General features: G+C 53.1%; 3 protein-coding genes across 5 annotated transcripts; 1 reads left to right on the forward strand and 2 right to left on the reverse strand.

Annotated features, from left to right (window-relative positions):
- Positions 1–280: 280 nt before the first annotated feature.
- Positions 281–3,217, forward strand: PSMB3 (proteasome 20S subunit beta 3). Its single transcript, XM_042835757.1, has 6 exons — positions 281–386; positions 822–1,006; positions 1,527–1,634; positions 2,006–2,183; positions 2,423–2,517; positions 3,091–3,217. Exons 1-6 carry the CDS (start codon positions 384–386, stop codon positions 3,137–3,139), a joined length of 618 nt encoding a protein of 205 aa, XP_042691691.1. The 5' UTR covers positions 281–383; the 3' UTR covers positions 3,140–3,217.
- A 4,034-nt stretch (positions 3,218–7,251) lies between these two features.
- On the reverse strand, positions 7,252–20,417 carry PIP4K2B (phosphatidylinositol-5-phosphate 4-kinase type 2 beta). Of its 3 annotated transcripts, none has more exons than XM_042835753.1 (10): positions 20,241–20,417; positions 13,586–13,683; positions 13,306–13,402; positions 11,596–11,748; positions 10,759–10,905; positions 10,455–10,493; positions 9,109–9,222; positions 8,588–8,846; positions 8,111–8,214; positions 7,252–7,533 (listed from the first exon to the last, which is right to left on the reverse strand). In XM_042835753.1, the coding sequence occupies exons 1-10, from the start codon at positions 20,415–20,417 to the stop codon at positions 7,453–7,455; spliced, it is 1,269 nt and encodes a 422-aa protein (XP_042691687.1). In that variant the 3' UTR covers positions 7,252–7,452. The 3 variants fall into 3 exon arrangements, with proteins under 3 accessions (XP_042691687.1, XP_042691688.1, XP_042691689.1); XM_042835754.1 differs by having other exon boundaries at positions 13,586–15,063; positions 20,241–20,325; XM_042835755.1 differs by lacking the exon at positions 20,241–20,417 and adding an exon at positions 14,117–20,141.
- A 788-nt stretch (positions 20,418–21,205) lies between these two features.
- CWC25 (CWC25 spliceosome associated protein homolog) lies at positions 21,206–26,074 on the reverse strand. The gene is made up of 10 exons (XM_042835749.1): positions 25,844–26,074; positions 25,472–25,644; positions 24,997–25,233; positions 24,489–24,558; positions 24,209–24,336; positions 23,924–23,993; positions 23,256–23,446; positions 23,018–23,104; positions 22,345–22,506; positions 21,206–22,035 (listed from the first exon to the last, which is right to left on the reverse strand). The coding sequence occupies exons 1-10, from the start codon at positions 25,859–25,861 to the stop codon at positions 21,921–21,923; spliced, it is 1,251 nt and encodes a 416-aa protein (XP_042691683.1). The 5' UTR covers positions 25,862–26,074; the 3' UTR covers positions 21,206–21,920.
- Between the last annotated feature and the right edge of the window lie 564 nt (positions 26,075–26,638).

Genomic DNA, 26,638 nt, shown 5'->3' on the forward strand with positions numbered 1-26,638 from the left:
GTCCATTTATCTGTGCAATGCCCGGTATACACACCCAGCTGTGCAATGGCCTGCATACACGTCCATCTATCTGTGCAATGCCCAAGCCGTGCAAGCCCTGCATGCACACCCAGCAGAGCATCCGCCCCGCGGTCCGCCGCCGTCCCGGCATGCCCCGCTCGCTATGACTCTTCATTTTCCTCCCTTCCTCCTCCTCTATGGTAGCAGCCAGTCAGGCTCTGCCTCCCAACGGGACAGTCCACCAATAGCGAGCGACGGATTGACCGGAAGAGCGCGGCGGTGGCCAATGGGAGGAGGAGAGGGGCGGGACAGCGGAGCGGCGGGGTTGAGGCCGAGGCCGAAAGCGGAGCAGCGGCGCAGGATTTGTCTGTACAGCCGGCATCATGGTGAGTGCTGGGCCGGGACACATCGGGGCTGGGACCGGGGCCTGCGGAGCCACGGCTAAGCGAGAAACCAGCCGGTGTGAGCTGGGGGGGGGGACGGGGACTACGCAGCGGCTTCTAAGCCAGAACCGGGGTGCGGGGCAGGGCTGGGTGATCCCTAGGGGGCTGGGAGATGGGGGGGGGGAGGGAGAAGAAGGGGGGAAAGGGGTTGGGGGGGAAGGGGTCGGGGGGTTCCCTGTGGGACTGGGAGATGGGGGGAGGAGAGGGTGGGAGAGGGAGGGAGGCAGGGTTGAATGGTTCCTGTGGGACTGGGGAGGGGGAGGGAAGGGGGGAAAGGTTGGGGGAGGCTGGGAGGGGAATTGAGAAGTCCCTGTGAGGCTGGGAGATGGGATGTGTGGGGCTGTGCCCCCCTGCTGTACCTGCTGCCTTCTCTTGCAGTCGATTATGTCATATAACGGTGGGGCCGTGATGGCCATGAGGGGGAAGAACTGCGTGGCCATCGCTGCCGACCGTCGCTTTGGGATCCAGGCACAGATGGTCACCACGGACTTCCAGAAGATTTTCCCTATGGGAGAAAGGCTGTACATTGGGCTGGCAGGTCTGGCCACAGACGTGCAGACGGTGTAAGTGGTGCTGTCCCAGCTGCGTGTCCCCAGGCTGAGCCTGGGAGAGGTTTATTTGCATGGACACCAATGGCAGCCTGTGCCACGTGCATAAATTGAGGAGCATAACAAGTGGTACCAGCACCCCTCTGGTCTCCCTTCACAGGGTTTTTTTGGGTTGTTCTGAGACAAATTGAAAGAGTCGAGTTTGGTTCACGCTGTGCTCGCTTCTGACCTCACATGTATGTGCTGGAATGTTTCCCTGATTTTTGATTACTTGTGTTTATAAAACTCCTGCTTATGTTTGCCATACAGGAGTGGATTCTTTATCTTAAAAGTAAAACAGCGTGCGATTTAAGACCTCGTTGCTGCTAGGGATGAATAACTTCAAGTATAAAAGGGAATTGCACCTGGTGTTCCTGCCTGCCTCAGGCACGCATTGGGAGCAGCTGGTATCTCTGTGAGCAGCTCAGGCCTGGTGAAGATGAAAGCAAAAGGAACCTGCTTGGGCCTTAATGCTGATGGTCCTCTCTTCTTGCAGAGCCCAGAGGCTGAAGTTCAGGCTGAACCTCTATGAGCTGAAGGAAGGGAGGCAGATCAAACCGCAGACTTTTATGAGCATGGTTTCCAATCTGCTCTACGAGAGACGGTAACTCAAACTACTGAGTGCTGTTTGTGTGTTGGCAAAGGGTGCAGCTGATGGAGCTTGTCTGATTCTAGAGAGCTGGGAGGCTGGGGAAGCCTCCTTATAAAGGCTTGTTTTGACGTGGGAAAAGGAAACATTCATTTATTGACAATGTTATCTTCAGATTCCTTGCCAGATAATAATGAATTTGGTTAAAATACTCCACTTAGCAGTAAAATTTTATTCACTTTGCCACGTTAAAACAGCTGGGGGATGCTTCTAGATCAGTCTGAAAGGTCCACCACCAGGAGTGCCTGTGGGATATTTTCCTTGTACGGACATTCACATGTGACTGGGAATGGTCAGACTGTTTTGAACTCTGTTTTTCTCCCCAGGTTTGGACCTTATTACACAGAACCGGTCATCGCTGGCCTGGACCCCATAACACACGAACCTTTCATCTGCTCCCTGGACCTGATTGGCTGCCCCATGATAACTGAGGACTTTGTGGTCAGCGGCACCTGCTCAGAGCAGATGTATGGCATGTGTGAGTCCCTCTGGGAGCCCGATATGGTGAGTGAGGCAAGCAGGTTCTGCCTGGATCCTGGGGTTCTGCCTCCTGCTGTTAGCTGGGGAAGCAGGGAGAAGGTTGGCTGAGCAGCTCTGTCCTTGGATGAGTCGGGAGAATAAAGGCTCACAGCAGCCTGTAGGAAAATGCTTGTGGCATCTCGATGGTGTTTTGGGGGTGTTGATAAAATCTGGTGACTCGACGTCCAGTTCTTAGACCAACTAAAACAGCTTCTCTTCTTCAGGAACCCGATCACCTCTTTGAAACCATCTCGCAGGCCATGTTGAATGCAGTGGACAGAGATGCCCTGTCTGGCATGGGGGTAGTAGTGCACATAATGTGAGTGCTGCTTTCTTTCCCTTCTGAACACAGGTAGAGTTTCCCAGCCTGGGGGGCTAAAATCAGTTGATGGATTGGCTTCCCAGCTGTCTCCAGTCTTGTTCCCTTTCTACTCTTAGAGCAGAAAGCATTACTAAGTAGTTATTTCCCATGTATGCTTGCTGTTGCTACAACTGCAGCAGTTAACTCTAGAGTTCAACTCTCACTGTGTGTGGATTCTCTCACAGCATTCCCATCAGTGTTTGGCAGCATGATCCCTTCAGTGGAAGCAGCACTGAGCAAGAGAACGCTCTTTGCCACAGCAGGATGCAGGGTTAGCTTTCTGACTGCAGTCAGACTCTCATCAGGTGCAGCTTATTTTGCTCGTGCTGCTGCTGCCCAGCACTGTTCCCAAGCATTGCTGCTGACTGAGCCTGCTCAGCTCCCCTGGGACACAGCGGCAGGAGGAGGGGGGTTGCTGAGCTCTGACAGCCACCTTTCATGATTCTGCATTGCACAGTGCACCTTGTGAGGAAAATGATCATCAGTGTTTAACACTGATTTGCTAATAGTTTTCTCTGTCTCCCTCTTTAGTGAAAAAGACAAGATCACCACCCGGACTCTGAAGGCACGCATGGACTAACCCAGCACAGCTGTTCCTGTGTCTCTCAGCTCAGATTATGTGCAAATTTTTTAAAATAAAGCTCTCCATTGTAGTGAACTTTCCTTTGCTTGAGCCCTAACAGCGGGATTCAGTTCTTCTCTGTAAAGCTAGCAGAAGGAGCTCGGGTTTCACACACCAGCAGAGCTTATCTTTAAGCCACCTCTGCTCATCTTCCTCGGTCCACCTGTATGTGAGCATCAGCAGCATCTCCTCCTGCCAGCTCTGAATGGTTCTCACGTGCAGCACATGGCAGAACCAGGCCTTGGGAGCACAGAGCTCTGCTCCAGCTGTGGTTAATCCAGCACTGAAGATGACCAAACATCCCCTGCAACACCAGCTGGGCAGCAGAACGTGCTGAAGAGGCCAGCAAGGAAGAACAACACGTACACAAAGTTTTGATTTTATTTTTCTCTGCTTGGAGACTCATCTCGTAACATGCATGCATTTCAAAACAGTAACAGTGTCTCAAACTGCTCCTAGCAAACAGACAAGCACAGAGGACTTCAAATTCCTATTTAAAAAACAGCAGTGGAAAAAAAAAAACCCTAGAACGCCTTATTATTATTTTTTGTTTGTTTTGTTGAGTCTCAAACTTAATTTATTCACATTTGATTTCGGTTGCACTGATTCGCCCTGCTCCCCCCCTCTCAGACCTGTGTTTCACACCCCCTTGCCACAACTCGATCTGCTGCCCTTTGCTTCGTGCAGCTGAGCGAGGAGCAGCGCAGGGTGCGAGCATTGAAAACCAAAACCGCCCTCAGCAACGACGAGCAGAAGTTGGTTCCCTGTGCTTTGCCATTGCTGTCCCGCAGGAAAAGAGCAAGGAGAATCAGCAGTGATGTGGAGAGCAGCTCTGCAGGAGTAGGGCAAGGTGACAGCGAACCTGAAACGGTGCTGGGGAGGAGATGCTGCTGTAGCAGCGATCCATCTCAGATCGGTTGCGCGGTGTCACAAACCGAGGCTTTGCACACTGCTGAAGGGTTTGTGCCACCTCGGGGTGGGAGCTCTGCAGCTCGAAGGGAGGCCTCTAAAGACTGCATGGCAGTCACGGGACAGAGGCAGCTGCTCTGAGATGAAGACAATCCCTATTGAACGCAGCCTGCAGCCACTAAACCACCGTCAGAGCTCACAGCTGGGGATGCAGGCTCTTCTCCCAGCTCACAAAGTACAACTCGAGTGCTTCAGTGCTCCTGCTGCTCATGGCACAGCAGCTGGAAGCCAGGATCCTCCAGCGTAGGGGGAGCACAGGAATGCAGGGAAGCAGAAGCGAAGAACCACGCCGAGTTCCACGTGAGGAACTTCACAATCGTGGCCTTTGTAAGGAACGCTGGGTCCTCTGAGACAGAAGGGAGGAGCATTCTGCTCCCTGCAGCAAGAACTGAGCTCCCACCGACGGCTCCTGCAATGCCAGCAGCAGGCTGATCCCTGGGGCAGACCCACAGGTGGGTGCTCCCTGCTTCCCCCCCCCCCTTCCCAGCCCCCACTTTTGGGTGACCCATCCTATTCTTGAGCATTTTCTATTGCACCAACCGGGCAGCACAGCACTCAGCCATGCCCTGCTGCTGCACTCTGCCTTCCCTCTCCCTTTTGCCCCAGGGCCTCTCTTTCAGGCAACCCAAAGCAGATTTCAGTGCTCACATTTCAACATCATCAGAGCCACGCTCTGAGAGCCCACCCTGCAGGACCACCCCCAGCCCCCCCTGCACTCTGTGGGGCACATCTACAGACACAGCTACCTACATCCAGCACACTACAACTAAACACACCAGCAACAGACAACAAACGAGCACGAGTAGCTGTAAAACCAGAATGGAACGGGCTAGGCTTTCTTAAATACTTGAGTTAAAAAAAAAAAATAAAGTAGTAATAATAACAGTGACCTAAAATAAGATTTAAAAACCAAAAAGAACAAACAAAAACCCAAAGTCCCTTTTAAAAACAAAATATTTGCAGCTTCACCTTCTTGTTCTGGTAAGAAAAATACTGTCTGGAAACGAAAATTAGCATCTTGAACACAACGCTACCTCCCCCAATGTAAACAATGTACAAAACGCTCACGTTAAACGAAGTTACACACCTGGGTAACACAGCATTAAGGGAGAAAATGGCATTTCCTTACTGCAGGACACACAGCATGGCAACTCGACAAGGGGCAGAGCTGGGGAAGCGGGCTGAGCCACAGCCCTCCAGTTCAGTCCCAGCACGAGTTTTGCTGGAGAGGAGCAGCACAGCTCAGCGCCCGCAGCTCACAGACCCCCCCCTCCCTCTTCCTCCCCACCCCCCCAACCCTCTCCTCTCCTTTTATATTATTATTATTATTATTATTATTTTATAAATAAGCGATTTAAAGATGATCGGTTGAAAAGGAGGCGGCTCGCGGCCCAGCAGAGCTCCCTGGGCCAAAGCTGCAGCTCCAATGCAAGATTCTTCAAACCGTCCAGAATAAAAAGCAATGGGTGTCAAATTCTTAAGGGATAGTAAACGTTAAGTGCTTATTTTCTTGCTTGCAAAGAGCACAGCAACCAACGGAACGCCCACAGCACGGCCGTGCCCCCCATCCTCCCTTTTGAAAGCGTTCTCTCAGCTGCACTCGTTCTGAGGCTGCCCCACCTCGTAGGGAACGACCCACAAATGGCCACAAAGGTCTGCGTCCCTCTGTGACCCCCGATGGTCATTTCTGACTCTGTGAGTGCCCTGTTTACAGCGTGCCTCTATGGGCTGAAGCTCGAGGCCCTTGTGTCCCCTTCCAAGCTGAGAGTGGTGGCACTCAGACTGCATCACAAGAACTGCCCGGATCCCACATCCCACAGCAGAGCCAGGAGCCCACGGGGACACAGCTGGGATGCAATGAGCACCAGAGATCCCCCAAAAGGAGTGAGCCCTGCAGGGCGTTACAGCACGGGGCAGGCAGCCCAAAGAGCTTCATCCCAAAACAAAGGCATTTGTGAAAACAGTTCAAGGCAGATAAGCAACGCGTCGCGACGGCGAGTTTTGTTCAAGGAAGGAACCCAAAGGTCCATCAGCGTCGTGCAGTGCTGAGAATGGAGCCCACAACAACCCTCAACGCCGGCCCGCCCTTCCGGGGGGCACCGGGGGGGGAGTGGGGGATGTATTCCCATCCTTCCATACTGCTCAGAGAGGAGCACACAGCCACAGCTCCGGGCACAATCACATCACCATGGCAAAAAACAAACCCACAACCCTCCATCAGGAAGCAAATCCAAGCATGCCTGCTGCAGGCCGAGCGAATGAGGAAGACACAACGTTAGCTGGATTAACACTGAACTGCAGACACGAAGCTACGAACCAAAGAGACACAGCAACTCCCAACTGCGGTGCGTGGGGAAAGGTTCCAGGCAGTCAGGTGTTGTCCCACACCTACAGGGACACAGCTTTGCTTTTTTGTCCTTTCACATCATCTTCACAGCTGGCCGATGGTGCAGCACTCTGGGTCTGAGCACATCACCATCCGATGTCGTTCAGCGTCTCTTAGTGCTTCTCACATTGCTTTTTTAGGCTCCGGGAGCAAAGCCCTCTCTTAGTGATCATCTTTGGTAGATGTTCATCTCCCTCATCTTTCTTGTAAATCGAGTGCAGATACAAAAGAAAAAAAAAAAACAAAAAAACAACCACCAACATATTTTTGTTACTTAAATTAACCAAAAGATATAAAGTGTCCCAGTCTGAATTCACCTAAAGTTCAGCGACTCCTCCTTATCAGTGTCATATTTTCCATCCTCGAGACGGCGAGCGATTTTCCTTCCAATTCTTAGAGCGAGGGAAGTAAAAGGGCTTGGAGGTCATTCTTGCAAAGACAATTCGATGGTAATTAATTAATTAAAAAAAGGAGTTTGTGGCATCAGGCACTGCTTTACTCCAAAGTAAAGCTGAGCTCGAGTGACCCCCAGGCGCAGCGCCTCATGTCACATCCCTGGGAGTCCCTTGGTCAGAGAGGAGGAAACACCGTCAGGAAGAGCAGTGCTGGCAACAAATGCACTTTTCTTGTTTTAAAAAGCCCTCGAATTGATGTCTGGGCACTTCTGTAACAAAGCGCCCAGCCCCCCCCCCGGCTCCCACACCCCCCCCCCACCTGGCCGATGTGGGCTGTCGGAGGGGTGCACTGAAAATACGTTGTCTCTGAAGTCACGCAGTGCCACTCACTCACTCACTCACTCACTCACTCACACACCCCACATGCTGCTACAGAGTCTGTTTTAGTGTCACAGGCTGCGTTCTCCTCTGGGAAGTAGCCCCTCTTCTCCTCCTCGCGTTCCTCTGAAGGCTGAAGATGACTATGTCAGGATATTGGACATGAACTCATTGAAGCGTTTGGAGTATTGCTCCGGGTTCACGGTGGAGATCTCTGCCCCAGCCTGCAAGGCACAGAGACAAGAGATGAATTGCAACAGCCTCCCTGCATGCAGAGCTCACAGCCGTGCACAGCAGGAGGAGGAGGGAGGACAGCAGGGAGCACCGCTGGCTCTGCTGGGAGAGACCCACAACAGAACCTGCAAGTTCTAGGAAAAGCCAACAGCTGCAGAGGGCTGGAAAGATCCCCGAGGAAAATGGTTTTAGCTGCAGCTGCATTCTCCTGCAGGCTACTGAGTCAGAGCTTTGGAGCTGCTCTCTTACGGGTCAGAGATGTGGAAAGAGAGCAGAAACTCCACGTCCCATTGAATTGGGATTTTTTTGGAGCTCTTTTGGGAAGTTCAGAGAAGTTTGGGAACAGGTCTGGCAGGAGGAAGGCATCACGCCTGCCTGCACCCCGAGCATTCCTGCCCCACCAGGCTGCTGCTGCCACGCAGGGAACTCGGGTCAGTGAGGGAAGGGCTGCTCTTGATGTGGGATCACTGGACAATGTCCAGACTGGCACAAAACGCACACAGACAGGCATGCAGGCAAAGCAGAAGCCCCAAAGTCCATCCTCCCTGCAGGAATCAGGCTGCTTACCCCATGTTTCACTGTTTTGGCAGCGTGTGCAGCTTTCTTCTTTGCATCATATGGTGTAAGGATGTCTATAATGGCCATGAAGTACACTTCCTTCTTGGGGGCACCTAGCAAGGCAAGAGAGTTGCTAGCACACCCTGAGCTGTCAGCAAAGCCCAGTTACATCCCTTCCTTGAGAAACAGCAGATCTGCTTTAACGCAAACAGCAGAGAAAGCAAGGCAGGGGGAGCTCTGGAAGGGCAGAGAGGAATAAACTGCACACCAGAGATCCACACACGCACTCTGAACGCTGTGCTGCTCCTAAAACATCACTTCCAACATTCAAACTCACACCACCTGCAGACAGGGACAGCACAGGAGAGACACTTGGGCGAGTTTCTTTCTCTCTATGGACAGTCCTCCGCTCCCTTTAGCTCACACAGCCCACAAGATGCCTCCTCTGCCCCCCACACCTTCAAGGCAGCATCCCACAATACTCACTGTCGTGGCTTTTCATGGCGTAGACATCAACAGAGGGATCAAACTCTCCAGGCCCAAAGAAGCGAGGGTAATTGAGGAGATTGCCAGGGCTGTCTGGGGGGGTTCCATACGAGGAGATGGGGTTCCCTCCGAGGCCATCATTCTCACACTCCTCATCCTCTGCCCGATCCTCCACTTCCATCTCTTCCTGCTCTGCTCGGTCAACATCGTGGATCCCAACCAGCAGGCTGTAGTCCATGATCTTCAGCTGAGCTAAGAACTGGGAGGAAGAGATGAATGGGAGTCATGGAAGCCGTGCGAGATCACAAATCCTGCCCGGCTCTCCTGGTATCCCCCTAAGGGAACACGGCATTTAAACCCATATTAGTCCCCACAGAACCTATGTGGGAGCTGTGCCCTCAGCCAAGGGTAAAATCCTGACCACATCTGTGTGCCTTCTGGCCACTGCTGACCTCTGTGCACAGGGAGCACTCAGGTATAAGGCACAGATAGAATAAAAGCCACCCCCCAGGGTTCTCTACCTCCACGTCCCGCTTCAGCTTCTCGAGGAAGTTCTTTTTGCTCTCTTCCCCAACATGCAGCTTCTGTCCCTCATTCAAGAAGTCGTTGTCCTTGAACGTCGGCAAATCCTTGGCCTGGAACAAAAAATCCTCTGTCAGATTCCCAAACCTGGACCCCTCGAGGCCAGGCTGCACGCTGGTCCTTCAGCAATGCACCCATTGCTCAGCGTGGGGCAGCACCGGAATCCCCTGCCTGTTCATAAGGCCTCATCCCATCCACTAATCAGGAAATGGCAGCAGGCAAAGCACAACGTTTGTCAATGACTCTGTGTACCTCTGTGCTTCCCTTCATACCCTGAGAACAGCTCAACTTTAAGGACTGCTGGGAAAAAGTGCTGCAGGCTGAATGCTTGGCAGCTGGGCTCCAGCCCAACCAGCTCCCAGAATAGAAATGCATCCTGGTGGTTTCTGCCTGGGGTCGGGAGAATTGAAAACAAAACTCTTCTTTCCCAAAAGACTCGAGGAAAAAAAAAAAACCCAAACCCCAAAAACTGCTGTTTGAAGGAATTTGTCTGCAGTGGACCCCTGAGGGATATGGGAGAATGCACAACCCTTCAGTGCAACTGGGAGTTCAATTATTTTGCTCTTAGGATGATATATGAGCGTGGTGGCTTTATATAGATCTAATATGAATGGCCTGGGACAAACTGCATACACAGAAAAAGCTGGAGACTAAACAGGCAGCGAGCCAGGGACGTTTGGGCACCACGAAGCTGTGCCTCAATGCCAGAGCTTTTGGTGCAAACGGAACTTCCTTTGCTCGTGCCAGGGATTAATTTCAGGGTGAGCTGCTGTGGAACTTCACTCTGTAGCCTCAAACCTGCAAAGCTCACGTGCAAAAAGGTGCAAAATCAACAGGACTTTTCACGACAACGTCAGAGCTGAGGTTTTGCAGGGGCAGAACTCCCAGTTTTAAGCTCCCCTCGTGGCAACAGAACCCAAATTGACAAACATGCTGAGACGTGCCAAGAATCCGAGAGGAGTTGGTCTGGTTTATAGAAGCAGCTGTTGCAAAAGCAAACTGCTGACCTGACTCAGTTTGACACGCTGGGGGAGCATTGCACAAATGTGGGCTTTGCTACGTGTGGATTTGTGTCCCAAGAGGTTTCCCCCCCCTCTCCTGGCAGTGTCAATGTCTCAGAGCATCACCTCTTCCTGTACATTACTGGGAGCAGCCTGGAGGGTGGGATAGGAGCAGTGTACCATGCAGGGCCTGCTTTGTTTCCCCTGCTCTGAACCCCTCTGAAGAGGGAGGTCAGCTGGATCCCATCTGCTCCCCAAAGGCAGGAGGAAGGGGTGGTCCGTACCTTCTCCTTATCGCTTGCTTCCCTGGACACTGTTGAGCCCTAGCAAAAAGAAGGAAGAGAACATTGCTGCATTCCCAAGGAACTGATGGAAACCATGTAATTCATGCCTCAGACAGTCACAGACCTCCCTGGTGCAGTGCAGACCACTTGGGATAGAGGAACAGAATGACATTTGAACCTTAAGTCCCACACAAAGCCCCCAAAACCCGACTCCCTGAACAAAGGAGCAAAGCCCAGGACCCTCTCACACAGGGGTTACAGAGACCAGCCCTCACCCTGCAGGGCACTCTGCTCCCAGCCTCACCTTCAGGTCGTATTTTCGGTGCACTGTCAGCCTGTGGCTGAACACATTTCTGGTAACCACCATGTAGGTTTCCACTCCATCCACGGTGAGCCGGTACATGCCAAGGAACTGGGGCAGAAGGGTGTTCCCATGGCACTCCACTATGAACTGCAGGGAAGCAGGAAGGGAAGGGCAGAGAAAGACAGCACTGTCACACAACACCCACCGCTGGTGGAACACAAGCTCAGCAAGAAGCTGATAGGGAAGCTTCCAGTTCCAGCCATCTGACACTGATGAGAAAGGAAAGGAGGCTTGCAAATGGCTCTCTGCAGCTGCAGAACAGCAAGCTGGGGCACTGTAAGATGTTTACAGCCCTCAGCTGAGAGAGAGCATCTCGATGTGTGCAGGCCCAGCCTGCTGTGATAGGCCAAGCGTGCCCTCCCACCACCTGGTCACAGAAGCCTGAGCCTGCTGCTGGCAGCATCTAACATCCCCTCTCTGGTTACATGGAAGTAAAGTGCAGATGGACTGGAAGATACCACAGACAACAGCAGAACACTTGCAGCTGTGTCACCTGCCTCCTCTTCCTTGCTGCAAGCAGCTCTGTCCTTCCCCTGGTCCCTTCACAAAGTCTAATCCAAAGCACTGAATTAGCATCGCGTTCACAGGTCTCAGATAACAGCAATCCATAATTCATTGCTGTAAGGGTGAGCAGTGAAGGACTCAGCACTGTGAAGGAGCCCTCATAGGCTCTCAGGTGCTACAGAACACTGCTTTCTATCTGCAAGCTCTGCCACAGCTCCCCAGCACATCACAGGGTGCTCCAAAGCTCCCTGCAGGGCTGCAGACTCACCGTACCTGGTGGTACTTCTTTAAGATGTTGTGCATCTCTGCCACATCCTCACTCGACACGGCCTTAATGACAAACCTCCTGTCGTAGGTGGTGAGGAACCGGGCCCCACATCGGCCCTGGCTGTCGCTGTTCACTGGGGCACTTCGTGTCACTGAATTCTGAGGGAAACAGAATGAAATCGTGGGGAGGAGAGGCAGGAGCTGCCAGCTCACTGAGAAGGAAGCAGAGCGGTGTCAGAAAGCAGGTGGGTGCTCAGGAGCACCTCCACAGCCCGGCTCTGTCACAAGAGCCCAAAGACCAAGGGTTAAATAAAACCAGAACAAAATGAGTGAAAACAGTCATGCACGTAAACTGGCAACACTTCCTGTGTTTAGGAATTCTTTACAGGACATCCCAAAAACAAAAGCCACCCTCAGCCCAATCAGATGAGAAGTGACCACGAACTGCTCGGCAGCAACCGCCTTTATATCCCCATCTCCACCCTTAGCAACAAAACACTGCAGCTTCTCATCCCAACCACAGCACCACTGCAAAATCCCAAGCTCCCAACTCCAGCACCTCCATCACCTGCACCCATCCAGAAGCCATTCTGTCACCCATCAGTACAGGCTCTAACCGCGTCCTGCTTGCAAGCAGACGGGGGGAGCTGAGCTCCGAAACACAACAGCACCAACATCTAACAGCGGCCTTCAGCTCGAGGTGGATGCCCTTTTCAGGGTGCCAGGGCTGGGCAGTGCATCCTGAGGTGTGTTTTATAGCTGGCTGTGGCTCTGTTCCTCCCACCCTTGGGTTCTCTGAGCAGTGGACACCAGAGGGAGCCTGCTCTGCTGCAGACACACGCAGGCGAGCACAGCCTGCTGCAAAGAGAGATTTACCACACAGTGCTGCGAGCAAACAGAGAGCTTTCCTTTCAGAAGGAAGCATTTAAAGCCTCTAAAACTTTAATGAAGCAAGGGAACAACTCTGCTCCTGCCAACGGCTTTAGAAACCATCAGGAAAATAAAAGCAAACAAAAGAAACCTCTCTGCTCGCTGACATTTGCAAACGAGCCTGCGCTGCACGGTTTAATCACCCCTCACCTCAAAACCACACAGCATTTCTTGGAGCGGAGATGGGAAGCAGAAATTGCGACCACATATGGACGTTACCAAACTCACAGGTTTACTTAATTCCCTTCCTGCCATCCCCACCTCCTCCAGTGCTGGGTGTTATGTTCAGCATCCTGGCTCGGCTCCCGCTCCAGCCGTCACGTTTTACCCACCTGAATGTTTCCTGCTTTCTGCTCTAGCTAGGCACTTCCAACAGTCACACCGCTCTGCTCAAGGTGGGAGAAGCAATCCTTCACCCCCTTGGTCTGGGGAGAAGGGGTGGAGGAAAGGATGCAGGTGCTGCGCGGCTGCTCCTCATGCTATGCAGGACCAGATCAGCGTTACCCTCCAGTTCCTGCCTGCCTGCAGCCGTCTGCTGCCTCCTATCCCATGCCCAGACTGAGCTCTTACCTTTTCACCCTGCAATTGCCCACTGCTTGGCCCAGAGAGATCCATCCCACTGCTGGGAGCCCTCACAACGATGGGAAACCCATCCACACCGTGATCATAAGCCCTTAAAAACCACCAAAAACTGCCAGTGTTGCAGTTTCTCCCCCACGTTGGTTATTCTATCACAGAGAAACGAGTCAGGACAGCAGGGAAAGGAAAGAAAAAAAAAAAAGGTACCTGGTAATCCTGGTCATCAATCCCAAACCTTTCCCGGAGGTTTCGGAACACCAGAGGACAATACTCCTTAAATTTAAAGCGACTGGGCAAGTTTTCCCTAAAGCAAAGCAGGAGAAATATTCCTGTCAATGATCAGCTGATGAAATCAAAGTCCTTCCCACACCTCACTGCTAACCATGCAGGATCCCCCAGCACAGCTCTCCAGGAATTCACCTTCTGCTTTGGGTGCCTACAACCCACAGAAGCACAGTTACAGGTAAGCTGTGAGGCACACACTTACTTGTTGAACAGATGATTGTCCACCTTGATCTTACTGTAGGCTTTAAAATCATCAGGCATCAACATGACAGGGACAGGAACGTTGCTGAGTTCGTTGATCTGCAAGAAAAAGGAAACTGAGACACAAAGGCCAAACAGCCCTGCATTTACCACCAGTTTACAGAGATTCTGAATGCCCCAGAATCTGTTCTGGAAGCAACACAACCCAGCAGGCTTTCAGAACACCTTACTGTGAAGGAACCTGGCAAATGCTGTGGTTTGAAGCCACAGAAGCAGCTCATTCAGCCCAGCACACAGCGGGACCCCCAGCTCTCCCATCTCATCACCCAGGACGCAGCCCAGAACAGACACAAAAGCTGCTATTGCTTCATCTGTAGGTTTGTCTAAAACAAACCCACGCTGCATCAGCCAAACTTCTCAGCAATGCCCATCTCAGCTGCCCAGCATCAGCCAGCACAGACGTGGGGGCACAGCACGGCTCCCCTGCAGACACTGCTCCTCTGTTTGCTGTCTCCTGCTGCTCTTATCCCACCTTCCCCAAAGGGATGAGTCACTCCATGAGATTGTTTTTGCTCCTCAGTCACGCGTGGCGGCTGCAGAAACACAGGAGAACGAATGTTGGTTCAGCTGCTGCTGTACAGATCAGCTCCCACTGCAGCAATGGAAGCATCTGCAGTGAGGAACGCGTGCCTGGGCTGCCCTGGCCACACAGCACAGCCAGGAGGTACAGGGCAGCACGTGTCTGAAATTCCTTTTCTGAGGACAGCCTCAGCACCACTCATTCATAGGGATATCTGAGGGATCAGTGCCACCCGACCTGCATGCTGCCTTTACAAAGTGATTCTGTTACAACAACATTCACACCAAGCAGGTAACACTGGATGGATCACAGACTCATAGAATGGCCTGGGTTGCAAAGGACCACAATCATCATTTAGTTTCAACCCCCCCTGCTATGTGCAGGGTCACCAGCCACCAGACCGAGCTGCCCAGAGCCACATCCAGCCTGGGGATGCAGGGATGCAGCCAACCACGCCAGCAGCTTGGCTTGGCTAGGAGCAAGGCTTGCATTGTGCCCCAGCACCCAAATCCAGGCAGCTCAGGGCGCTCCCAGCACACCTGGGAAGCACAGGGCATTTTCCTGCCTCCAGGGGATGGGGCCTGAGTGCTCAGTCCCAGGAAATGGGCTCTGTTTCAGGGATCCTCCCCTCCTCTTGCACGCTTATGCACTCGAAGGTGCTGCCTCACTTCCAGCAGGGAGGTGCAAGAAGGCATGAGGAAACCACGCTGTGTGACACACTGCTCTGTGCAGGTGCTGGGGAGGTCGTGGCTCTGCAGATGCACGGTGAGCTGTCTGGTACGTGGCTGAGCCTTCCACAGGTGGGTGTTCTTCACATCCTGTCCCCATCGTTACCAATGGGAAAACAGAGCAGATTTCACAAACGTCAGACTGGGCAGAAAGGCACACACAGACACACGCTGCAAAGAGAAAAGATGACTATTTTCAGAGGCAGCCATCCCACACAACAGATAAAGCGGAAAGTAAAGCAGCCCCTGTTCTGCTGAGAGCAGAGCCCTGCCCAGCAGCAGCACCAAGGAGCATTAAGCACTGCCACAAAGTGCTCTGGGGTGCAGAGAATGCCACACCACTGGATAACGCCACAGGCATTACAAAGAAATTAAACATAATGCCACAGGCCTCCCCTGGCTTGCAGTCAGAGTGGAGCAGGAAGGCTGGCATCTGGCTCTGCAACAGGCTCAGTGCTGCATGGAGCTGCAGTGGGAGTGATGGGGGCAGCCCCCAGCCCCACACTGAGCTCCTCCTGCCAGGTGAAGGGAGAAAGAGAACACAGCTCATTCTGCACCAAGCCACCCATTACTGCTGTCAGACAGCAGGGGAAGCCCGGCAGCACAGCTCTGCACGCTCTCAGCCCTCATCTCAGCACTGGGAAGACACAAACAAGCTGTTATCAGCTCCTTCCAGCGTGGAGGAAGGGTGCTGAGACAGAGAGGGAACAGCAGCTTGGAGATTTTTCTCCTCCCTGCCAGAAATTCAGACGGAGACGGCAGCAAAGTGAGATGTCACGACGTCTCCTCGTGTCCTCGTTTCTGCCAAAGCAGAAACCTCAAAGCAAATGTTGTACCTGTTGCAAGCTTCCTGACAGGCAGAAATAGCACCAGCCTGCCTCGTCTCCTTGCTCTCATGCTTCCCAACGTACAACAGCCAAAGAAATCCCCCCTGCAGAAGCCTCTCCCCCTTCCAGCTGCAGACAGAGGAGCCTTCTGGATGCTTCGGGATTCCTGCGCTGGTGGAGATGGGGGGAAGGAAGGGATTGGTGCTGCAGATGCAAAGAGTTGCTTTCCCAAATGAGAGCAGAGAACAGCAGTGCTCCATAGGGTTCCTCTCCTGGTGGAGCCTGAGCAGAGAGCAGAGCAACCAACGCCGGGCACATGTTGGTTCTCTCACCTTCTCCCCAGGCAGAGGCAGATTATAAATAGCAGAGTGTGTCTGTGTGTATTTATGCTACAGGAGGCAAGGTCGCAGCAAGGTGCCCTGCAGAGAGGTGCCCAGCACTGCCTGCGTCCCATAGAAGCTGCTCAGCTGGAGCACAATGCCCACACCTGGAGCTGTGCAGGTCCCCTCTGGAGCTGATGCTGCCCTCAGGATGGGCAGAGAGCTCAGGTCTGGTTCTTTGCTTGGAAGAGACAGCAGCAGCCGGACCCCCACCAGCATCAACTCACTGCAGGCTGCTGTGAGGAGCACAGAAACTACAAAGCAGCCTGGAGACACCAGGAGCCTTCAGTTCCCCCAGCACAGACAGCCCTGAGCTGAAAGCACCGCTAAGGAACAAACTGTGCCACCACCACCTGCATTCTGCAGCAGCGCACAGGACATCTGTGCAAGGCAGTGCAAAAGCAGAAGCTGGACAGGCTCACGTCGCACACAACTCACACACAGAGGCTCCCAGCAGAGCTCAGAGGACTTAAAACCACGACACATTTCAGAGAAACCAATGGGCATCCTCAGCTCTGGCCTGCACAGTGCTGGGTTGATCTGCCTATGATGCCCCTGTGCCACCAAAGCCAATCCCTTCTTCAATACCACACGCACTCAGGGATGCTGCTGCAATGTGATTTTGTTTCAGAACCTGACTGTAGTCTCAAAGTAGCAACTGCCACCAGTAAATTGATGGGAAAACGCAGTTTGTTTACTAACGAGATCCAAACGGTGGAGCGTGAGAATCTGCTCTCCAGGATTCTTTACAGTAAAATTACTTTGCTCCTCTTGATGCCATCCAGCTCTGCATCTCAGAGCGTTCTGAATGGTGGAAGTTCACAATGCCCCAGGGCAGCAGGTAACAGACATACAGCAAAAAAATCACTTCAGCACAGAGCAAAGCCACACCTGCAGCAAAGCTTTGCAGCACAGGACAGCTGGGGGGAAAAAAGCCACTATTATCCATGAACTAGGGCATGATTAATCAGTATGGGAGCTAACAGAACCTCCGTGCAATGCTGGGCATGGGTGAATCTTGCAGCCAACAGCTTCTTTAGGTGCTCTAGGAACACCAGCATGCAATAAGAGGAAAAAAGCAGCCCCGATTGAGAGCAAACACCTCTTCAAAGTGTGTTGGAGCCTGCTGGGCAGCACAGTGTGGGTACAGGGGGCACAGCACATCCCCATCACCACAAGGAGCCTGGAGTTGGGCTTTAACAGAAGGTCCCAGGCTGTGGAAGCTCAGAGGCAGCAGGCTCCATCGTTAGCACCGGTGCTCATCACCATTACTGCCATATGCTGTGCTCTCCAGAGGTCAATTAGAGCCAGGGCAGACAGCGAGTGCAGGAAAGGCCAAACACAGACTGCATCCCCTGCGCCAGCACTGATTTATAGCACTTCAGCATTTGATATGTGGCAGATGCTGCTCTGGCTAGAGTTAACATGGCAACACCAAAAACAACGCTGAGGAGAAGGGAGAAGCGTGCTGCAAATCCCAATGCTGCTCTTTCCTTTGAATACTAACGAGCTTCACGTTGTGCTGCCTGGCATCAGGCAGGTCCTGGGAGAGCAGCAGGAGCTGCGGCAGCAACCAGAGCCCCCGGGGCAGACCCACAGTGCCAGCAGAGATCTGCCCTTCTCAGCAGGACTGGATTTCTTTAAGGCCATCCCCAGCACATCCACAGAGCACGGCGGGACCAGCAGCCCCAAAGCAGCACCGTCACACCGCAGACAGCCGCCTGCTCATCGCACAGTGCCCTCTCCACCCCAGCACATCGCACAGCCAGCGCCTTACAACCGTTTCTATGGTTTCCCGAGCATCTCACAACAGCGCTGCCTTCATCTCGGCGCTTCCGAGATGGCTGCTCCCTCCCAGCACCACCCGACCTTCCCTCTGCCACCAGAGCTCCACGCGGAGCTGCGCCGCCTCTCCCAGCACCATGACAACAGCAGACAAGGCAAGGCTTCCCCAGGAGCCGTCTCCAGCTCGCCCAGTTCCACATCGCGGGCTCGGAGCTCAAAGAAAACATCGCAAACCAAAGGTGAGCCCTTGTGATTCCGCTCCATCCCATCTGCACGAGTTCTCCCAGCTCCTCTCCCCCAAGCACGGCTTTCCGGCTCCAGGTTTGGCTGTGATACCACCCACGTCCCGCCGCGTTTCAGCGGCCGTAGCCGCACCCTTGTGATGCTCTGAGCTCAAGCATTGGCTCTGGAGCGCTGGGACAGCAGAGAGCCAACTCACAATTCACACAGAAACGCTCCGAATGGGTGTTCCAACAGCAGTTCCTGTGCTCTGCACTAACATCACTGCTCTGATCCTCTCCAGAACATCGCTGCCTGTACTCGCACCAGCTGCTAGCAAGCTTGTTTAAACACAAGGCAGGGCTGTGCTGCTGCCAGACTCTGTTAATGGACCCGGGGGAATTTCTTCAGTCAGCAGAGATGGTGGATTGCATAAAATGGTTGTTTGTTTGATTTATCCACGAAAAAGTTCATCTCAGCCACCAGCATTTCTGATGGAATCGTGCTGTTAGCAGCGCGCTCCCCATGGCCTCGGCGTCTGCTTCTCTTTGGAAGGCTGTGCACCAGAAACCAAACGTGAAACAACCCCAGCGGATTCCTGACAAGGTTCAAAGGCACTCCTGAAAACACCCATCAGCTGCCCGGAGCAGTTTGCTTGAAGAACAAAAAGCAATCCCACCTTCCATAGGAGCAGGGCACCAGCAGCATCTCTTGGGAGCAGATCGGGATGAACAGCTGCTCGTGTGTTGAGCAAACACAAATAGTTTGGCTCACAGCCTGCCCTGCTCCAACCCTCGGCTGCTCACCACTGCAAACCGAGCTGCAGGAATGGGAGCTGGGGAATCCCTGCTGCCTGCACCGGGGGGGAGGAGGTCACAGCTGAGATGTTCTCCACCCTTTTCCAGCTCCTCCAGGATACGGTCCTCGTTTCTGGCAGCAGCTCCTTCACAACGTGCACCCGATACCATCTGCATGGACACAGCTACCAAGGAGAACTATCAGCTTGCAGAAATATTTCACAGCCAAACAGTCCTGAAGTTGCAGGCCCTGATCCAGAGCCTAAAAAAGACTTGAGGCTGCCCCACCAGCCACAGAAGAGGGCGAGCCGGCAGCCAGCAGCCCTAAGAGGCCACAAACGAAAGAGAAAAGCCCTACCAGCTTCACTGCTTCTTCAGGGCTCCTAAGGGCATCGCTGATCAGAGCCTGGTTCAACTCATTGCCCGGCTTCTTGGACGAGGAGCAGCAAGAATTGGGAAAATCCCTTGGCTCAGAGAAACAACAGTGCTGAACTACACAGGAAAGATTCACTCCGCCATCAGGAAAGCCAGGAATACAATCCTAGTTTTCCCAAAGCGTTGTTTATTCCTGCAAAAGCTAAACCCAGAGAAGGAAAGGGATCCAGGAAACATCCGCCAAGAAACGAGTGCCTTTGAGCCTGAAGGTGTGTTAATTGAGGAAGGGATGAGGTTGCTTAATTTTAACCACCTGAACATCATCATTACCCACATCCAAGAGAGCGCAGAGGAAGGGCAGCCCTTCCAGCCTACGCTATGGAGGAAAGAAAGGTTTCCAGAGGAAGAGAGAAGGGTGATTTTAGGAAGCTCCAATGGAGGTGGGCTGCAGTGCTGAGCCGTTCCCACAGAGCAGCTCCTCGCTCCATCCTGGGGCTTTGGGGGGAAACAGACCAGCTCAGGAACACACAGATGTGGCACGGCCAGCAGAAAGATGGGAGTCAAAGCGACTCAAGGCCGGGCAAATTGGCCCAATGATACAGGATGGAGCCCCCCCCCAGGGCCCACCCCCAGACCCCTCACTAAGATCCGGCCCTAGGATTGAAGACCAGGGATTGGTGATAAGGGGTGCCCCGGGGGGCTGCTCCCAGCTATGCACGCCTGGACCACAGACAGCATCCTCCGGGAAGGGCCGTCATCCCAAATGGCATCGGGGAAACGGGGGAGAGGAGTGCCGGAGGGCAGCGCTTGGGGGAAAGGCTGCAATGGGACGGGGGTAGAAAGGGGCAGCGGGGCCGAGGAGGATTCACCTCCGAGCCCCTGCGGCAGGCAGGGCGCTGGGGTGAAGGCTCCGCGCCGACGGGAGAGAAAGGGGGGGTGAGGTGGGGGTTCCGCCCGCTGCTCACCGTATGGTTGGCCCCCCACATGAGGACGCTGAGCAGCGGCTCCGAAGCCCGGAACAGCTTCACCTTCTGGCACACGAAGTGTTTCTTCTTGGTCTTGGTTTTGCTGGCGCTGAGTGCCGAACCCAGAGCCGCTCCGCCGCTCCCCGCCGCCGATCCCCCCGCGCAATTCGAGGCCATGGCTGCCTCCGAACGGCCCCGCAAAGCCCCCCTCCCCCGGCGCTCCCCTACCAGCGCCTCCGCATGGCACCGCCCGGCCCGGCGCACGCCCCTCCGCTCTCAGCGGTTCCGGCCGCCTCTGTCACCCCTGGGGCCGGCTCGGCCGCTCCGCTCCCAGCTCGCTCTCCCCGCGGCGGTTGTTCCGTCCCCGCCTCCCTCCCCCCCCTTTCCCCGCCCCTGCGGTGGTTCGCTCCACCGCCGGCCGAGCGCTCAGGCGCCGCTCTAAGGAGGCGCCAAGATGGCGGAAGGCGGAGGAGGAGGGGACGGGGAGGTACCACGGCCGCGCCCCACGGGGGAGAGCCGGGGGATGCAGGCAGGGCAGCGCGGCGCCGAGCGTCGGTTCGCTCAGCCACAGCGCGCGGAGGGGAGGGAAAAAACGGAACGCGGCCAAGGCTGCGAGGGGGACCGGCTGGAGCGGCGGGCGGAACGGGAGGGAAAGCGGAAACAAAGGCACCTCCCTCCCCCTCTGTGCGGAGATGGTTTCGCCCACCCCGAGTGACGTAGCAACCCGGGCCACACCCCTTTCCGAGCGAGCCAATAAACGACGAGGCGCCTGGAATTATGAATGGGCCGCTGAGCACGTCACTGCCGCCTCTTAAAGGGCCCGCAGCGCGCAGCTCCGCGCACAGAGCCGGCGGCCGCACGCAGCCCTCGGTCTGCCAGCCGCTGTGGCAGCGAATCCGACACCTTCGCCCCCACAAAGCCACCAAAAAACATTTGAAAATCGTAAAGTTTCTCCTTTTTTTTTTTTTAAAAAAAAAAGCAAAACAATCTTCACTGCTGTACATATACACATTACTTACATTACAAAATCCCAGAGAGATATTTGCTGCATCAGTTCTGCTCTGCTCATTTCCTTTCCCTGTGAAGCTGCTCCCCTCAGGCCAAACATCATTGAAATAGGTGAGTGGAATCAATTAATGGCTACAGAAGATATTTTACAGCCTGGTCTGACCTCTCCCTCCAAACCCACAGCAGAACGATGGCAGTCAAGCAGAATGGCATCAGTCCATCACAGAGCTTTATCACATCCACTCACCTCACGTGAATTTGTCCTGCTCTGATTTTTAAGGACTAACAAAAATAGGTCTTTTGCTCTTACAAATAAAGAGTGCAGATAACCTGCCCAGTGTAGGAAGCAATTATCACCCAGCATCATCTAATAACAACAATATACAAAACCGGTACGAATCAGGGTGGAGAACAGGAAGAGATCTGGCAACGTGCTGCAGGATACAAGGGCTCACGAGCTCTCCAGCTGAGGTCTGCCTGAGGGATCATCCTCATCACAAACACATTGACAGTGCCAGAAGTTCAGACCACGCTGTGGGCTGCAGCACAGAAATTCAGCAGCTCTTTGGGAGATGGTTCCTGGAGAGAGAACTGAGCGTGTGCTGGAGGCCTCTCACCTTGGGGAACAAGGGTCCAATTTACTCCTGCACAGAAGCAGAGGAAGAACAAGCTTCATCTCTGCATAAAGTTCTTTTCCAAGGCAGCAGGAGTTCTCTGAAGGGAGTGGATGTTCCGCTTCACCCGATCTTCTAAAGTGGAAGTAGAAGCACTTTCCAGCTTAAAGTGACTGCAGGAAAAACAACAAAAGGAAAGAAATCAATCTCTTCCCAAACATCACATGGTTTCCAGCAGGGTTTGTTATCCCCGAGTCAATTAACTACGGGATTCTAAACTGGAAAGCAGCAAATGATTCCACATCAAAGCCTGCACCCAAAGAACCGACCAGCCTTTAGTTTGGCTTCTAACAGATCCAATGCTGTATTTCAGGTGGGTGCTCGGTATTCTCATCTCAAACCTCGATGCCATCACACACTCCTGAGAAGCTGCGCCCTGCACTTCCCACCAGTGAAAAAATGAACACCACCAAGGCACTCACTGCAAGAACTTTCCATCCCCAGAGTCGAGTTTCTCCAGTTCTCTCTCCAGTTCCTCCTCCTTTCGGTGCTTCTTGAGGTTGTTCACCCTCTCCTCTTCCCTCCACTTGGCGTTTTCCATCATTTCCTGCCGTTTTCGCTCCAGTTCCTCTGGGGAGATCTTTCTGTAGGTACAGAAAACAGCACTGCTGTAAACCAGCAGCGTGCTACACCCAACCCAGCTCCTCCTTTCCAATCCTGAAGACTATTTATCCCCAAAATTGGGGCTGTTTAATAATTGCTTTTCCTTCAGCACCCAAAGTTTTTTAGTACAAGTCTAAACAACCAAACAACTCCAGCAAGAGCTTGGTTTCCCCTTTTCAGCTTTTCTTTTTCAATTGATGATACTGTCGAGACCAAAGTTTCCTGCCGGCAGTTAAACAGCAGGCTTTTAATTAACCCAGGAGACAAAGCCTGATTTCACCCCACCATGAGGCACACAGAATCACAACCATTCCACGAGGTTTGGGAGGCTGTTAGCTGACAACTGAGCTCAAGAGCTGGGATCAAACCAAGCACTTCAGAACAGTGCACTGCCCTTCTGGATGCCTGACAGTCAGTTCCAGACAACAGAGCAAGATTTGGTGCACAGATGACAGCAGCTGCTTCACAAAAACATGCAGAGATTTTGCTCACCTGGTGTAACCTGGAAGGTGCTGTCGCCGATAGCTCTTTTTGGGGGAAGGACTTCCAGCTTTCCCTTTCTCCTCTCGACTGCTATGTCTGCAACCCAGAACCACCCTTATTTTTAGGAGATACACACATATTATCACATCCCTAAGCTTTACCTGGATTTTTTAGCAGGGATTTTGATCTGAACATCTCCTCCCCCCTGCACCTTGCAGTTCGTATTACCCAGCTGAGCCACACTCACTGTTTACTGTGTCTGGAAGGAGATCTCGACCCCCTGCATCCAGATTGCTCTGAGCTCTTCTTGTTCGTGCATCTCTGTGGGGAGTGGGATGTGCTCCTGGACCTGGAGCGCTCGCGGTGCCTGTGGGAGGCTCTGCCCTGCCCAGCAGCTGGAGAACTCCGAGATCTGTGGTTCCTGTCAGAGTCTCTAACCTGAAATCCAAAAGTGCCCCTCAGGAGAGACGTCCTGTGAGAGCATCACAACACAGCGAGGCTGCAGAAGCCTCAGGTTGGGCTGCAGGCAGTGAACATTTTGCTCTGCACTCACTTGTCTCAATTCCCAGGTTCCTATGAACACCTCTGTCTAAAAAGATCATTTTGGTGGTGCTCAGTAAAGCAACTGCTATGGCAATCACATGCAACACTGAAACAGGTGTGTGGCTCTGGGAAGGGAATTAAAACTGAACTGAACTCAGAGAGGACAGAAATCCTACCAGGACCTGAAGAGTTTCAGGTCAGGGCTCAGAGGCACCAAGGTGAATGTGAGCATTGTTAAATCATGTTAAATCATGTATCCCTCACAGCCCTCTTCTAATGGGAGAAGCAGCCTCTTGCAACAAGCTGATCTTTTGCTGTTCCCTAACCAACAAGTCTGCTACTGAAAGAGACATGCAAAACAGCCAGACTTACCTGTAAGCCATATCCTGGCACTTTAGAAGGAATGGGTTTCCAGGAGGAGCTGCTAGATTTCTTCTGAGACCTAAACAAAAAAGAGAACAGTTTTGAAGCAGATGAACTTCAGCGATCCTATGCTTTGCTTACTAAAACAGCAAAAATCAATCACCAATGCAAAAAACAAAAGTACCAATACAGTAATATTTAGGCAAATTAAGAGCATTAATTAGAAAGATGAGATTCAAAGAAGATCAGAAACAGATGAAAAACAAACGAGACAATAAAGACAATAAAACCTACCTGGCTTTGCTTCGCTCCTCATCACTGCTGGCACTTTCACTGCTGGAGCTGCGACGCCGGTGCTTCTTGTGCTTCTTCTTCTTCTCTTTCTTCTTCTTTTTCTCCTTTTTATCCAAACTGTTTTGCAGCTACAAAGAAAGACACCAATTGATTAGCAGTAATTACTGTCCCTGCGCTTGGGCAGTCAGTATCAAAAGGCAAAGCAATGGAGTTCTCCTGGGACAAAAGAAAGCCCAGCAAGGCCCAGCACAGACCCACAGAGCGCGATGGAGTCACCCACCAACTCCTTGATCTTCTTCATTTTTACAGGATTATTCAGAACCTCTCTCTTCTTCTCCTCCTCTCTCTTTCTAAAGCAGATGGAAGAAGAGTATTAGTATTCCCAAGCAACTCTAAACATCATTTTCATGAAAGATACAACACTAAAACAAGCTCTAACAGCCAACTTTTGTTCATTCAGCAACGTTAGTCCAACTCCTGCAAACTCTGTCCTTTTCCCCCCCACTGAAGAGTGCAATGAGGAAGTTAAGCCAAATTTTCATTCTGTTAACATCTATTTTGCTCCAATGCTGCCAACCAGATGCATTCTCACACATACAAAAGGGTGACCTAAGTTTGTATATACGAGCCTATATATCTATATATATGTATATATAAACAAAGAAAAACAACCTTTGCATTTGCATGCACACTTCCCACAACTAAAACAGCTCTCATCAAGCTGCCATCACTGCTGCATTGCCTGATTTATTCTGATTTATTCCAGCATTCAGCTCCACGTTAAGTACCTGATCATGAAAAGTGGATCCTCCCGGATTTTGTTTGCCATGTCCAGGACAGAGTTGGCACCTGACTTGGCAAAAATGGAGCCTGGGAGCAGTCCTGTCTCACTGGAGCAGCCAGCATCCTTGTCCTCTGTCTTCTCAAAGACGTACTTGTCCACAGGGCGACCCATGAGATACTCCTCCCTGTTCACCATGCCCCCAGGACCCTGGTACATCCACTCCAACTTTTCTTCTCTTTTCCTATTGCAAAACAAGTCATCATATTTTCTGTCACAGAGGTATAAAGCTAAGCTGCAGTTTAAAGCTTATGAAGTAAGTGGAAAGCTTCTAGTGTGAAATTATCAGAAATTATAAATTCGGGGTACAAATTTCTGTTTCTCAGAGATACCAGAAGCACATGGACCCCCTTCAATACGAAGCACTGGTCCTCCCCCTGCCCGGACCGGCAGCCCCACGCTCAGGCCCTGGCTCTGCTCACCGGACAGTGCCCATATCCTCAGCATATCGCTGCATCTCCTCTCGGGCCCTTTCCTCCTGCAGCTCCCGCTGCAGCTCCTCGATTTTCTTCCTCTCGGCCTCATATTTCTGCTCGGCCTTCCACACTTTCTCCACATTGCGCAGGGTCTGGGGGTGCCAGCTCTTCTTCAGGTTCTGCAAGGAACGCGGGACGCGGCACAGGGCCTCTTACCGAAGGCCCCGGGCGTTCTCTCACCGAGCAGGGCCGCAGCGCCAGGCCCGGCCCCGCCGCGAACAGCTCGAACGGACGGCCCCGGCCTCGAAGCCGTCACCGGGATCCCAGCGGCCTGGAGGAAGCTCCCGGTCCCCCCCCGCATCCCGGGCCCCATCTCACCAAGTCGCCTCCCCCCATGGCTGCTCGGCTTCTCCTCGGCTACTGGGCCCGCTGTGCGTCATCAACATGCGCCGCCGTCTCCTCTCAACTCGTCGCGTGTGATATACGTCACTTCCGGCGCGGCGCTTAACGGTCTTACCGAAGGGATAGGAGGAGGCGGGCGGCGCTTGGTGCTACGGCGTGCTGTAGCGATAACCGGAGCTGCAGGCCGCTGTTTGCCGTTGTCACCCCGTTCCCCAGGGCTTCGCACCGAACCGCGGCGTCGCCGAGCGAAAACTCGAGGACGCGAGCGGGGTTCCGCGCCGTTCGGTGCGGGCTTAGAACCGGGGACGTTTCGGCTCCCAGCCCGGCGCTTTGCCCCTGAGCTACGTGAGCCCGCGAAACGGGGCTTTGGGGCGGCTCAGCGGTGGGGGCGTGGCTCAAGGGCAGCGCCGCTGCCTGCGGCTGCTGGGGTGCCGGGTTCGATCCCCGCGGGGGCAGAGACACCTGTCATGCATGGAGTATGCGGCTTTCTAGAAATTACTTCAATTAGCAACAACTGCTCAGGCAGGAAAAACGAGACCTGCATCGTCTCTACTGCACTGTGCTATTTGCCTGTACGCGTGTTGCTCAGGAGAACCACGGGAAAACTGGAAAGCTTTTCTTTTTTTTGTTAGCAGTTTGGTACAAGTGATCTTGAAGACCTCTGAAGAATAAGGATCGTGTCTATGAAGGACTTGGGAAGAAAAAAGGTTGGAAAAGAAGGTAAAAAGGGGGCACCTGGAGTTGAACCAGGGACCTCTTGATCTGCAGTCA

The sequence above is a fragment of the Centrocercus urophasianus genome, unplaced genomic scaffold, assembly GCF_019232065.1.
Source record: "Centrocercus urophasianus isolate 14NV4802_14NV808 unplaced genomic scaffold, USGS_Curo_1.0 seq_540, whole genome shotgun sequence".
Taxonomy (NCBI): Eukaryota; Metazoa; Chordata; class Aves; order Galliformes; family Phasianidae; genus Centrocercus; species Centrocercus urophasianus.

Bases quoted from the DNA above. Each gene is read 5' to 3' on its own strand.
- CWC25 (XM_042835749.1), bottom strand. The intron at 23,447-23,923 runs GTAAGTCTGGCT...TTTGGATTTCAG, and splicing joins TGCCAGGATATGGCTTACAG to GTTAGAGACTCTGACAGGAA. The intron at 23,105-23,255 runs GTGAGTGTGGCT...TCTGGGTTGCAG, and splicing joins CCTTCCAGACACAGTAAACA to ACATAGCAGTCGAGAGGAGA.
- PIP4K2B (XM_042835753.1), bottom strand. From the start codon at position 20,417: ATGGCCTCGAATTGCGCGGGGGGATCGGCGGCGGGGAGCGGCGGAGCG. The intron at 13,403-13,585 runs GTAAGTGTGTGC...GCTTTGCTTTAG, and splicing joins GACAATCATCTGTTCAACAA to GGAAAACTTGCCCAGTCGCT. The intron at 8,847-9,108 runs GTAGAGAACCCT...TCTTCCTCCCAG, and splicing joins AGCTGAAGCGGGACGTGGAG to TTCTTAGCTCAGCTGAAGAT.
- PSMB3 (XM_042835757.1), top strand. The intron at 1,635-2,005 runs GTAACTCAAACT...TTTTCTCCCCAG, and splicing joins AATCTGCTCTACGAGAGACG to GTTTGGACCTTATTACACAG. The intron at 2,518-3,090 runs GTGAGTGCTGCT...CTCCCTCTTTAG, and splicing joins GGGGTAGTAGTGCACATAAT to TGAAAAAGACAAGATCACCA.